At 37.3% G+C, this 14,265-nt stretch overlaps 1 protein-coding gene across 1 annotated transcript; it reads right to left on the bottom strand.

Annotated features, from left to right (window-relative positions):
• Positions 1 to 2,796: 2,796 nt before the first annotated feature.
• Positions 2,797 to 13,205, bottom strand: LOC149201269 (putative calcium-binding protein CML13). The gene is made up of 2 exons (XM_089399696.1): positions 13,191 to 13,205; positions 2,797 to 3,207 (listed from the first exon to the last, which is right to left on the bottom strand). The coding sequence occupies exons 1-2, from the start codon at positions 13,203 to 13,205 to the stop codon at positions 2,797 to 2,799; spliced, it is 426 nt and encodes a 141-aa protein (XP_089255822.1).
• Positions 13,206 to 14,265: the final 1,060 nt, after the last annotated feature.

Here is a 14,265-nt window from a genome sequence, read left to right as displayed (position 1 = left end):
ATGCATCATGAATAAGAGATTTGGATAGGTTATAATTCTGAGCTTAATAGAATTGTCAAAACTTGTGACTTTACAAACTCCTTTTTGTTTGGGCACAAGAAGGTCCTATAAAACCACAAGCACTTCTACCTTATTATTCATGATGATGCCAAAATCAATAAACATATTATAAACATTTTCTTCCTTATGTCACCTCCTCAACGCCCATGTCACTTTTATAAAATAGAATGTATTTATCATTCTACTCAACATTCATTTTTATCAAAATTCAATATTTTCACAAACATGAAATCACTTTAAAACATTTTATACCAATTTTCAAAATTAATAAAACAAACTCAACTAATTTAATAATGGTGAATTGTAATATATAAAAAGAACTCACTACATATCATCCACTACCAATGTTAATCAAGTGAAGAAAAAAACACTATAATTCATCCAAACACAATTAATTTTATATTTATTAAAAAAAAATCAAAATTATATATGTTTTTTTTTCTCGGTAAAAAGGCTAATCTATTAAATATGTACAGAGTTCAAAATTACAACAGGTGAAACCAGTAAGCTCTTGCCCTCACAGGGCATCAGACAGAGACAGAAACTAAGACTGATAAAACCCAAGACATAGTTCCCCACAGCAAGCCCGCGCAGGGGTTGTAAACTGAAATACCAAGACTGCCCATAGACGAAGGCCCTCGCAGGGGCCTTAGACAAAAAGATACTGACCAAATCCTCCCGCGCAGGGGATACAATTCCTGCTTTCATTAATAACACAAAATACCCAACAGCTATAACACCCCAGAAAACACTAACTGAACAGATAACAAAACAGAGAACGATAACTGGACCTTGAGCGACCTGGTGAAACATGAGCACTGGCGCCGTCATTCGTTCGGTTCGTCCGGTTGCTCTTCCACAATTGTGCACCACCCATAGTAGTCCGGCTCAGCTTCAGTAGGAGAGGTCGCTGCCTCTTCCCCAATTGCCATGCTTGGAGCATTCTGGGTATGCTTGGCTTTTTCCTTGTCATTACCCCGGCTTTTTGCTTCCTGCTCCGTCTCAGCTGTCGGAGCCTGCTCTGCTTCCCCTGGGTAGTCTTGAATCACTTGCTCCCAAGCATCGACGGGGTCATCAACCTCTGGAGGATTCTCAATGAACAGAATGGAAACATGCGCGCTGATGCGTGGGTTTACTGTTGAGCTGGTGAAATTGAAGATGGTAGAACCAAAAGCTGGCAAGGTGGCCGAGCCTGAAGCCCCAACATCCATGTGTTGACCTGAGTGTAGGGGGGTGGCTCCGATGGAGCGTGCAATATTGCAGTGGCAACAATGCCCAACACTCTCCCTTTCAGGTCTGCTCGAGCCCCCTCCTCTGGATGAGCCTCGGCGGCTTAGCATCCGCTGTCGGGGTCTCACCATAGTGGGAAGAGACTTCCAGCAAGCAACCAAGTGAACCAGACTATCAACTGCAAGAGCCAGCCACGTGATGGACCCTTCCGTCTGAGCAGGGGCCGCTTCAATGACAGAGAGGCCGACCGAATGCAACACAACCAACATTCCTTGCTCCAGCCCAGTTTTATTCTCCTCATCCTCACCTACTCTACTCGGGAACTCCTCCTCCATTACTGCTGCCTTGCTCTGGATCGAGTGCACTCTCCGGGCATTAACTGCCCCAGGTCCCTTCGCCTTTAACCTTCTCCGTCCTATCCAGCTTCGCGCTTGGGATGCCACGTGATGGCTGAGGGGCGGCATGTGGCCAGCCCCCGACTCCCGTCCCATCGCCTTAATCACCCGCATCCGGGGCAAAATTATATATGTTCAAGTCTACATGTCAAATTCATTTATATGATTAAGACTTGCTTACACACTTGTTTCCCTTGTAATCAATTCATCTCAATAGAATTATCAGCGAAAACAAATCTTATCTATGCAAAGAGATAAAAGATAAGCTTCTTCAAAAAACTTTTTTATTTCCACCAAGTGATTTGTCTATTTATCAATTTAATAATGATGTGCGGAATTAAACCATATCAATTTATTAGAAATTATTGAAAATTTTATTTATTACCACCAATCTAGTCAAAACGATCCCAAATCTCCCAAAAACAACTGTTTTAACCTCATGCATTCAAACAAAATGAGCCTAACAGACCCTAAACAAAATGAATTAAGTGAGTTGTTGACTCAGCCTAACAAACCCTAACTGACATAGCCTGATCACATTCCAACTTCAAGTCATTAACTAAAATAGTCGAAAGACCCTCACCCTATATCTCAAGTCTTGAAGCACTTGGTTGCCTTCATTTACCAAACATTGCTTGCGTACGTTTGGACTTGATTTGGTTTATAACAATTTGCTTAGCCAAAGAGAGCAGGGAATCCATTTGTGATTATTTACAGATTTGCAAATGGAAAATGCAAACTATTTTATGCAATCAATGAAGAATTGCAAATTGCAAATTACAGATTTGCAAATGAAAAATATAAACTATTTTATCTCATCAGAACATAATTGCTCAAATTAAAGTCATCTATTATGATCAATTTATCAAAAAGTTGTGTCATCCATTATGTTTAATCTATCAAGAAGTTTCAAAATTTTAAACTCAAGTCATACATCATGTTCAATCTATCAAAAGTTGTTTACTTCAAAATTTATAATTTATGTATCAATTTTCCCTATGTTTATTTTTTATATAACATAACATATAAGAATATTTTACAAAGCTCCCAAAATCCAGGTCTGACTACTTTGATTATTAATCAAATGTAAAACCAAAATATATTGTTTTGTTTAAAACTCGATCTCGTAGCAGATGTTTCCGTCAGAATCGACCTTAATTTCTCGAATACACTCATCGAATTCCGACGGCTCCATCTTCTCCCTGATGCTGGTAAGAATATGACGGAGTTCCCTGGCAGAAATCTTGTCGATGCCCTCTTTATCAAGGGCTTTAAAGGCATCCCTGAGTTGAACATGGAAGCTCCCTCCCTTCAAGTTTTGTTTCATCACATCCACAAAGCGAGGGAAGTCGATGGTGTCAATGATCTCTTCGCGTTTAATGATCTCTTTAAGCTCCGCCTGAGTGGGATTCTCCGCCAGGGATCGCATCACGGTTCCCAGTTCAGCCGCCGTAATGTACCCATCACGGTTGGTGTCGAATAGGCTGAACGCCTCCTGCATTGGAGTGATCTGCTCTTCACTCTAGATCAAAACTGAAATTTTACTGAAAAACTATTTTGTTTGTTCCTGCCAAAATTAATTAACATCAAAATTCCCTCTGAAATCCGCTTAATATCGTATTGGATGCCCAGTAAGCATTGTTTGGGGCGATTCGTAGCAGATGGGGCGATTCTCAGAATCACCCCATCTGCTACGAATCGCCCCAAACAATGCTGACTGGGCATCCAATACGATATTAAGCGGAGAAATCCTAGCCCTGCAAAAGATCTGCGGTGATGGCACTGTATGGAATTGAACTGGGGTCGCCTTGGGTGTTATTGCAATAGGGGGCGATGTCAGTGTTGGTGCCGGAGAGGCTAAGCCCATCAATACCGTAATGAAAATGAATATGACTCTAACCCTAATGACTTCACAACACACCCTATTACCAACTATTTTATATCTGACATTTAGTCATTAATTTGGTCTTATATCTATCATTTAGTCATTAATTTGATTATTTTCTTATTATTCAGTTATATAATTATATCATATTATGTTTGATCCTAAATCAAATATTTATCAGAGTGAGGAAAATCGGTCAGTAAAAGATATATTACTTAGTTTTTTAAATTGATGACAAAATTATCCATTAATTCAATGTAAAAGATAAATTACTTAGTTTCTTAAATTGACTTCCACTTAATATTCATTCGCAGTTTCCCATAAAGAAAAACTTGGCGGAAGTACCTACAACAAGTGGTGAATTGTGAGAAGAATATGTACAAGATCTGCGGGAGTCTTATCTTGCTGAACGAACGCACCGTAAAATGTATCACACCTGAACGTCATTGTTAGTATTAATATGAAAACAACATACAAACAATCAAATGGCCGGCCACATATTGCCATGTCATTTCTCGAATATTATAACTGTGATATCATTTCTGCCTCAACTTCATGCTTAAAAATTCCATGGAATTTCCCCAATATTATAGATATGATACCATTTCTGCCTCAATTTTAAAGGCACACAATACAAAATATCCACCTCAGTCACCCTTTCCCACAGCAGGCCCATGATTGTTACGTATTAGCTTTGGTCATTCAATTCCATGTAAAACTTGTAAATGGAATTAGGTATTAGGAAATGGACTCTGAACTGCACATCGAATTCGATATCCGTTAATTTTAAGTTCTTGCATTGTTATTCAAATTGCATTTTTTTCAGATTTTATTAAGAGATTGTTGTTGTTTTTTTTTAAGTCTTCCCTCTCTATTTTCTAAATTAAAATAAAAATCACCATGAAGGTGGCACATAATGCATAGATATAATAATCTTCTATAACTAGGTCCCCTATCTCAGAAATGAAAATAATTAAGCACTAAAGACCAAAACAAATGACTGAGTTGTTACCCACCTCTCCGCCTCTGGGTATGGATAATTAAGTTATTCGTCCATTGCTATTGGAACAAAGAATGAGAATGCTTCAAAGGTTCATAGTGGTGCAGAGGCACCTTTTAATAAATTTTCAGCTATATGTAGTCCTCTTTTAGATATTTTTTGGTAACATTGCTTCAATTATCAATTAAATTTGTATGATAAATAATATGGACTCTACAAAGTAAAATCAGAATAAAGATATTTGGAATTATTTAGCTTTAGATATTGATGTCCGACATTGTAGGAAGATTTTGATCTATATTACCTCTGGAAGTTTTGGCCACAGGATCTTTTATTAATTATGGCAATGGGTGTTACCTTTTGAAATTGTTCACTGCGTACCTTCGTCTACCCTTTTTCCTTGGTCCACCATATCATTTGTTACACTTTCAACTGTTGATCCGAAATGTGTGGTTTCTACTGCCGATTTTGCAGCTCCTTGTTACACATAGCAGGGTTTTATTAAATGTGCAATTTTAGTTGCCAATTTTGTATTGCCTTCTTATGCATAGTTAGGGTTGATGGGCTTAGCCTCTCCGACACCAGCACTAACATCGCCCCTGAGAATCGCCGAGTGGTGGGGCGATTCTGAGAGTCGCCGCACCACCGCCCTGCCACCACCACCCAACGATTCTCAGGGGCAATTTCAGTGTTGGTGCCGGAGAGGCTAAGCCCATCAATACCGTGACGAAAATGAATATGACTCTAACTTGTGTTGCTGCACATTCTAATGCGTAAAGACAATGAACCTGTGTTGCTGCGCATATAATTTCACAATGACGACAGTGTTGATGGATCTATGGTCCACAACAACATTGGTGGCCTCGAAATTATTTAATGCGTTGTACCAACCAGAAGTACCCTCGATTGAGCTATGGTGCCGACGAAAGTTAGAAGTGGTTCTTCAATTAGGATTCAGATTCTAACTCTATTTTTGAATTCCAAATGAAATGTGATTGAAGCTGTAATTCAAAACCAAATACATTATGTGATATTTTGGTTGAAAGATTGGATATTTTTCACTGTAGAGATGGGTTGAATAAATGGGAAATCAAGATTACTATAGTTGTTTACCATACCATTGTTCTTAGCTTTCCTTCTATTTTCTCTAAATTAATCATTTATCTAACCATTGTACTTTTTAATTATTTCTTAGATCGAAGCATACCAAACCATTTCTCATATATGAAATGGGCATGGACTACACAACACTTCAAAGGGTACTTAAATAGCCTTCTGGCCTGTGCCATGTTGCAATTTTCTTTGCAGAAGAAAGCGTCTCCATGACCTGTGTCATTTCTGGCAAAGTGTTGTCGACAAGTTAAATCCTCTTAACTGCTATCAGGATTATAACTCTAGTTTTTGGTTTCTAACTTTAATCAAAAATGAAAATATGAGAACTTACATTTATGATTCTCTGGCAGATGGAGAGCTTTGAAAGAAGGGAGGGAGAGGAGCTGATCATTCTACTTGTGTCCCTTGGAATTTTGTACGTGCATACTCACAGGTACCTATTTATATAAAACCATTTTGTGTCTTTTTTTCCTTGTAATCGCCCCAAGCCTGACTGGCCTAATAGATATATATTCTATACTTTACTATTTCTACTTGATTGTCTTTTAATTGCTGCACGACCCACTATCTATAAAAAACGATGAGTATCCTTAACTATTTTGGTTCCCTCAATACTATTTGCATTCCAGGTTTAGTCGTTAATGATTTTTGCTAGCTTTTTTACTTGAAAGGCATATATTGCAATTTCTCCGATGGGACCTACAATTTATTCATGTTAAATTTAAATTGGGCATTGCTTTCACTTTCCGTGATTGTAAATTGCAAAACCCTCTCTATCATTGTTCACTTCAGTTGGCCCTTTGTGTGAACGCATCCCTTGAGAAGTATAAATCAATTGACTTAATTTTCTCTTTAAGAATTCTATTTTCGCTACCACACTAATTTTTAGTTCACCGACCCTCTTGGTCTCTCAGTGGAGCCAAACTTGTTGTTACATCTTCTATGGATGATCCATAGATTTTTCATTAGTTTTCAAAGATTTTCCATAGATGGTCCATAGATGGGTTTTCTCTCTTACTCAATGTTCCCTTATTGTTTTATTTTTACTTGTTTGGGTGTAATTTTTTACTATTCTTTTCCAATGTTATTCTTTTGGCTCGGTGTTAGAGTGTAAGTAACAAACTTGCATGAAAGAGGATAAGTCTTTTTTCTTTTCATTTTTTATCAGTCAATTGTGCATTCAAGTATGTCTGACAACTAGGACCTTTGACAAAGCATTTTAAGTTATTTTTTAGGGATTTCCAAGGAATTTGTTTAGATTAGGTTTAGGTTACGCTTAGATTATTAAATTATTGTAGTTTCTCCATTCAAAGTTGTAGTTTAATATGCATGTACTTTTAAAATTTCCAATGTCTTTCTATTTTAGTTCCAGCACTAGTATAGGAAGTAAGTGGAGTTTCAATCTAATTGTAAGAGGAAAGTAAGTGTAGTCTCAATCTAATTGCAAGGTAGTTTTGTTTTATTTTGATGAGTTAAATTGCATTGTAGTTTTATTTTATTTTGATTAATTAAATTGCATTGTAGTTTTGTTTTATTCATGTAGGTTTCCAATTTATTTACTGTAGTTTCTGGTGAGTATAGTTTGGAGTATCTTTTCCTCACTCGGATAAATATTTGATTTAGGATCAAACATAATATGATATAATTATATAACTGAATAATAAGAAAATAATCAAATTAATGACTAAATGATAGATATAAGATCAAATTAATGACTAAATGTCAGATATAAGATAGTTGGTAATAGGGTGTGTTGTGAAGTCATTAGGGTTATTATTGACTCCTTAAATATGACTCAAGGATTTCTAAAAGTATTCTTCCAATATTAATGAGTTTCTATGTCTACAATGTAATCACCACAATGAAATAATAAGCATTTACTACCAACTAGATGTTCATAGTCCCATAAAAGGTTTTTATATCCCTCGTTACTTCCCCCATTGGGGTGCTTTTCATTTATTTTATTTCTCCCTTTTCTTTTATTTAGATATGAGGATGGGTAACATCTAATTGATAATAGTGGGGGAAGCAACGCACTGAATAACCATATTAATAGGGGTGTCTCCTTATATTGGGTGTAAATTCTTGACCTAATTGACTTTTTAGAATTGTTGCCAAGGGAGATGTTTTTATGCTGCTGTTAACATATTCACGGTGAATTTGATAAATGTAATCCTTTCTCAGTGGTAATTGATGTTAATGGAGGTCCAAACTTAGTTTGCTCATTTTGGTTGTGTTTCCCATTGTGGTATTAGCGTCCATGTGCTCCTCATGAGTCACCTGCAACAAAATAAGACAAACACAAAATACCATGTAACTATATTTAAAACGCCATCAAAATTATTATTGTGGTTCATAAGATGACAGTGTCAGTGACCTTCCTTTAAAGGTTTGGAAAGAAATTAAAATAGATTATTATTATGGCCTTAGATACTTTAATCAAAGTAAATCGAGTGGTCGTAGGTATCTCATCGTATTCTCCCCTACATGTGGGGTATGATTTCACTGATGATGCATTATTAGGATTGTGATTGACACTAGAGTTATCTTCTGGGAGCTTGCTTGTTTTTTCCAATTATTTCATTCTTGAGAGAAAATCCTCTAGCATCTAGGTTTGGGATTTATTGATAGCAAATGAAGTTATCCCACCTTCATTTCTCGGGAACACATTTATGAGGGAGTAATAAGGTTCTTGAGGTGTAACTGAGTTGCTTTAGAACAAATGAAACTTGCTTCTGGGATTCCTTGTGAACTTTTTGTGAACATATTTTATGGAGAGGGTGATCAGTTTAGCGAGGGTCATTAGAGGAGATTCACTGTAATCTGACTCCAGTTCCTCTTTTTAGCGAAATCCTAGCCTCCTATGAATTTTTCATGCTCAAAATTAAAATAAGGATAATCAGGAAAATGTGCTTGATGTGATATGGTAAATTTGTCCATCTATGTTTAGGTGTAATAACCATGGCATGTAATGGTTGAAAACATGTTGAATTTATACTTAGGAAAGAAAAATGATATTCTACCAAAAACATTAATGTGTTTTTTCCTCATAAACAACTTTGTTTGGCACATAAAAATTTGGTTTTACTAGCATTTTTTAAAAAGTTTGAAAATTGACCCTAAAAAAAAATCATCGTTCCAGTATCATCACTTTTTCGTTTTGAAGCTATATTTTGCACGAAAATTTCATATAAATTTCATAGTCACTGCCATTTTTAAAACATGTTCAAAATTGACCCCTAAAAAATAAAATCATCGTTCCAGTATACACACTTTTCGTTTTTAGCACTGTTTTTGATGTTTTTTCGGGATTTTTTTGCCAGAGTTCCTGTTTTGAGTTTATAGTTCTCGTTTCAAAGTTTACATTGTTTATTTCTCAATTATCATTTGGAGATATTTGTGAGTTATGCATAAATATTTCAAGAGGAAAGATTAGAACTGGGAAAATTTCAAGAGATCTTGTTATGTCTAGGATTAATAGATCTACAGCTGAGACAATAAGTAGGGTTGAAATATGTAATTTTCTTAACAACTTTAAAACTAATATTTTGGGGTGTCTTAGTGCAAAAATAGTCATACCCTTAAAGTACAAAACAAGAAAAAGGCTAAAAATGATGCATTATCTATCTTTTGTCCAAAATGTAGAAATAAGCATGCCTTGAGAGAATGTGCTCTTAACTTAAAAAGTGTGCAAACTTGTGTTATATGTGCATAAAATCATGACACAAATGAATGTCCTTAAATACTAGGTCTTAAAGTTGTCAATGAAGAGGAAGTAATGCCAAATCAAATAGAACCTCTTTGTTTTATTGCCAAGAGACCATGGAAAATCCACAATCAAATATGACCCAAGGTTTCAAGACTCAAACATATGCATAACCATCACAAAGTGTTAGAAAATTATATATTACGGAGCAATGGAACACATAAAATATTGCAGAAATATAAACACAGAAAACGCACAAAACAAGAGAGACATAGATATACGTGGTTCACCCAGTTTGGGCTACGTCCACCCTGAACAGCTAGTCCTTCCTTTCTATTATCTAGCAAAATGAAGAGACACAACCTACAGCAAATCCGCTGTAATATCCTTTGTTTTCTCTCACAGTCTCACCTCTCTGTTTCTCGCTCACAAAATACACATCTATTTCACAGCCTCAAATACAATACCCACATACAAAGAGAGGGGTTGCCTTCTAGGGCAAAAAACCCTAAACTAAACGTAACTTCTACCGTCAGATCCCGCCTAATGAACGGCCCAGATTGACTAGAAATTACTATACTTTTACAAGGCAATTTTACAGCTGTTTTTAGCTTCGGGGGCAGTGCCCCCGAAACCCCCCACCAGGGGGGCCTCCCAAAGGTCGCAACCGCCCCCCCGGGACCCCCCTTGCAACAAATATTTTACGGGCGATGTTGCCGCCCCGATTTCGAAATGGGGTCCTATGTGGCGATATCTTTGAATATAGAAGATAATCAGGCTCCACACCCAACAATCTCCCACTTGGAGACTGATTGTAGCAACTCCACCGCTGCTCCATTTGCTGGACAATGACTCCTCTTTGGACCTGGCTGTTTCTCATCTTCATCATCATCCTTGAAGACCAACTGAACCTGAGCATATTCTCAGTTTCTCCCTGGTTACAACTTTTGTTAGCATATCTGCAAGATTCTGGCTAGTGTGTATCTTTTCCAGCTTCAACTCTCCATCTTCCAACACTAATCATATGAAATGGTACTTGAGCTGTATGTGTTTAGTCCTGGAGTGAAATGCTGAGTTCTTTGCAATATGAATGGCACTTTGGCTATCACTGTATAACATGCCCATATCATGCTCCTTACCCAATTCACCCATAAACCTTTGTAACCAAATCATTTCTTTACTAGCCTCTGTAGCAGCAACATACTCTACTTCTGTTGTTGAAAGTGCAACAACACTTTGGATTTTTGGAACCCAACTGACAGCTGTTCCTCCAACAGTAAATACATATCCTGTAGTGCTCCTCCTGTTATCTCTGTCACCTGCCATATCTGCATTAACATATCCTTGTAGGGAGATGTTTGAACCACCAAAGCATAATGCTTTATTTGTGGTACCTTTCAAATATCTAAGAATCCATTTCACTGCCATCCAATGTTCCTTTCCTGGATTGTTCATGTACCTGCTTACAACTCCCACTGCATGTGCAATATCAGGCCTTGTGCAGACCATTGCATACATTAAGCTTCCAACTTCTGATGCATATGGAACTTTAGACATATAATCCATGTCTTCTTGGGTCTTTGCGCACATTTCCTTGCTAAGTTTGAAATGGCTAGCAAAAGGTGTACTAACTGGTTTTGCATTGTGCATGTTAACTCTTTTCAACACCTTTTGTATGTACTCATTCTGAGACAATGTTAATTTACGATTTTTCCTGTCTCTAGTTATTCTCATACCAAGGATTTGTTTTGCAGCTCCTAAATCCTTCATTGCAAATGAATTTGCCAATTTTCTTGTGAGCACATTTATTTTGTGCATGTTAGATCCTGCAACAAGCATGTCATCTACATACAATAACAATATAATATAGCTGCCATCATTTTGCTTTTTCAAATAAACCCAATGATCAGAGTGACATCTAGTATAGCCTTGTTCAGACATAAACTTGTCAAATTTTAGATACCACTGCCTTGGAGCCTGTTTTAAGCCATACAAGCTCTTCTTCAACCTACACACTAGTTTCTCCTTCCCTTTCACCTCATATCCTTGTGGCTGCTGCATATATATCTCTTCCTCCAAATCCCCATGGAGAAAGGTTGTATTTACATCTAACTGCTCAAGATGCAAATCTTCAGCTGCTACAAGACTTAAAATGGTTCTGATTGAAGTCATTTTAACAACAGGAGAAAATATTTCATCAAAATCAATACCTTTCTTCTGTGCAAACCCCTTCACCACAAGTCTAGCTTTATACCTCTGTTTTCCTCCATCTTCTTCCTTTAGCCTGTAAACCCATTTATTCTTCAATGTAGTTTTTCCTATAGGCAACCTGACCAAATCCCAAGTCTGGTTATGCATTAAGGAGTCCATCTCTTCTTCCATGGCTACCTCCCACTTCTTCCTGCTTTCAACCTGCATTGCTTCTTCATAACATTCGGGTTCACCGGAATAAGTCAACAATAAATAATATAATGAAGGACAGTATCGTTCAGGGGGTCTACTTATCCTGGTAGATCTTCTAACACCACTTTCAGGTGTTTGGGGTGCCTGTTGTTGTTGTGGTGGTTGCTGTTGTTGTAGTTGTTGATTATTATTATTTTTAGGCACCTTTCCTTTTTCAGTGATTTCATCAAGAACTACGTATTCCTTGTTTTCCTTTTCCTGTTTCTTTTCCTGCAACTGATTCTTATACAAGACCTTTTCATTGAATATTACATCTTTGCTCCTAATGATTTTGTGATTTTCGTAATCATATAAGTGATAACCAAAATCATTAACACCATATCCAATAAAGGTACATTTCTTTGACTTTGCCTCAAGCTTTGTTCTATTTTCTTTATCAATATGGACAAAGGCCTCACAACCAAAAGGCTTTAAAATAGAGTAGTTTACCCTTTTACCTATCCATGCTTCCTCTGGAACACCACCATCCAAGGAACTTGAAGGCCCTCTGTTTATTAGATAAACAGCAGTATCTACAACATCTGCCCAAAACTGTAAAGGCAATCCTGCATGCAATCTCATGCACCTTGCACACTCCATGATTGTTTTGTTCATCCTTTCTGACACACCATTTTCTTGTGGTGTTCTTGGAACTGTCTTCTCTCTGCGAATTCCATGCTCTGAACAGTACCTATCAAACTCTTTGCTGCAATATTCACCTCCATTGTCTGATCTAAGATACTTCAATTTCTTTCCTGTCTCAATCTCAACCAAAGCTTTCCATTTATTGAAAGTATCAAATACATCAGATTTATTCCTAATACAATAAATCCAAGTTTTTCTAGTTGCATCATCAATAAAAGTAACATAATAACGAGAGCCACCGAGAGATGATACCTGAGCAGGTCCCCATACATCTGTATGCACATGCTCTAATTTTTCATTCTTCTTTTCTTTCCCAACTCTGAGAAATCTGACTCTCTTCTGTTTTCCATAAATGCAATTCTCACAGAAGTCCAAATCAACATTCTTCAAACCCGACAACAAATTCCTTGAGTGAAGAATCTTCATCCCCTTTTCACTCATGTGTCCGAACCTATGATGCCATAATGCTGCATCTGCTCCTTTGGAAGTTAAAGCATTAACAGAGTTAGAAATACCATTGCATAAATACAATGTACCAACCTTTTCACCTTTTGCTATTACCAGGGCTCCTTTGGTGACCTTCCAAGCTTTATCTGTGAAAGTTGTCACACAACCTTCACCACCTAACTTCCCTGTTGAAATCAGATTTTTCTTTAGATCTGGAACATGCCTTACCTCCTTTAATAGCCATTGGTTTCCATTTTGCTGTTTTACAAGAACCTTACCCATTCCAACGATTTTACAAGGTTTATCATCACCTAGACGAACTTGTCCAAAATCTCCTTGAACATAGTCATGAAAGTATTTCTTATCAGGTGTGGCATGGAATGAAGCCCCTGAATCTACCACCCAGGAATCAGTAATATTTTAAAAAGAAAGAATCAAATCATCTTGTAACACCTCACCTGTCACATTTGCTTCATGATTGTTTTCTTGCTGTGCATGTCCTTCTTTTCCCTTCCGAGATCTACAGTCTTTCTTTAGGTGTCCTTTCTTTCCACATTTCCAGCACACTATCCCAGATCTGGACTTGGATCTGCCTTTCCTTGATTTACTGCGATATCCTGAGCTCTTTCCTCTTTCCATTTTTCTTCCTCTAAACTCTGCACTCAAAGCATTTCCCGATGTCTCACCGAAGCTTTTCCGTCGCATTTCCTCGCTAAGGATAGCACTGACAACATCATCAAACTTTAAAGTACTAGATCCAGAAACGAAGTTACTAATGGCCATTACCAAACCATTCCAACTTTCTGGTAATGAGCACAAGAATAACAGAGCTCTAACTTCATCATCAAAGTTTACCCCTACAGAACTTAACTAACTTTTAACTATATTAAAATCATTTAAATGGTTTGCAACAAATCCACCTTCCGACATATTCATGTTAAATAACCGTTTCATAAGAAATACCTTGTTTGAGGCCGAGGGTTTTTCATATAGTTTCGACAACGTCTGCATCAAACCCTCTGTCGTGGTTTCCTTCGAAATGTTGAAGGCGACTGACGCAGCAAGGCACAACCGTATTGTTCCGAGTGCCTTTCTATCGAGAAGGTTCCATTCTTCGTCTTTCATACCCATCGGCATCTTTGTTTTTCCGCCCAATGGTAGGTATAGATCTTTCTGATACAGATAATCTTCCATCTGGATCTTCCACAGCGAGAAGTTTTGGGCATTAAATTTCTCGACCCAAAACTTACCATCTTCCGCCATTGCTCCCACTCGAACTAGGAACCCTTCTTTCCTACGAGTTTATCAGCCAAATAGACCTTCGGCTCTGATACCAGTTGTT

This window comes from Pinus tabuliformis, chromosome 2_1 (genome assembly GCF_031772625.1).
Source record: "Pinus tabuliformis cultivar Carrire ecotype Pingquan chromosome 2_1, CPIR1, whole genome shotgun sequence".
NCBI classification, from domain to species: Eukaryota; Viridiplantae; Streptophyta; class Pinopsida; order Pinales; family Pinaceae; genus Pinus; species Pinus tabuliformis.
Note: the sequence above shows the minus strand (reverse complement) of the source record. Positions and strands in the feature narration are given on the sequence as shown.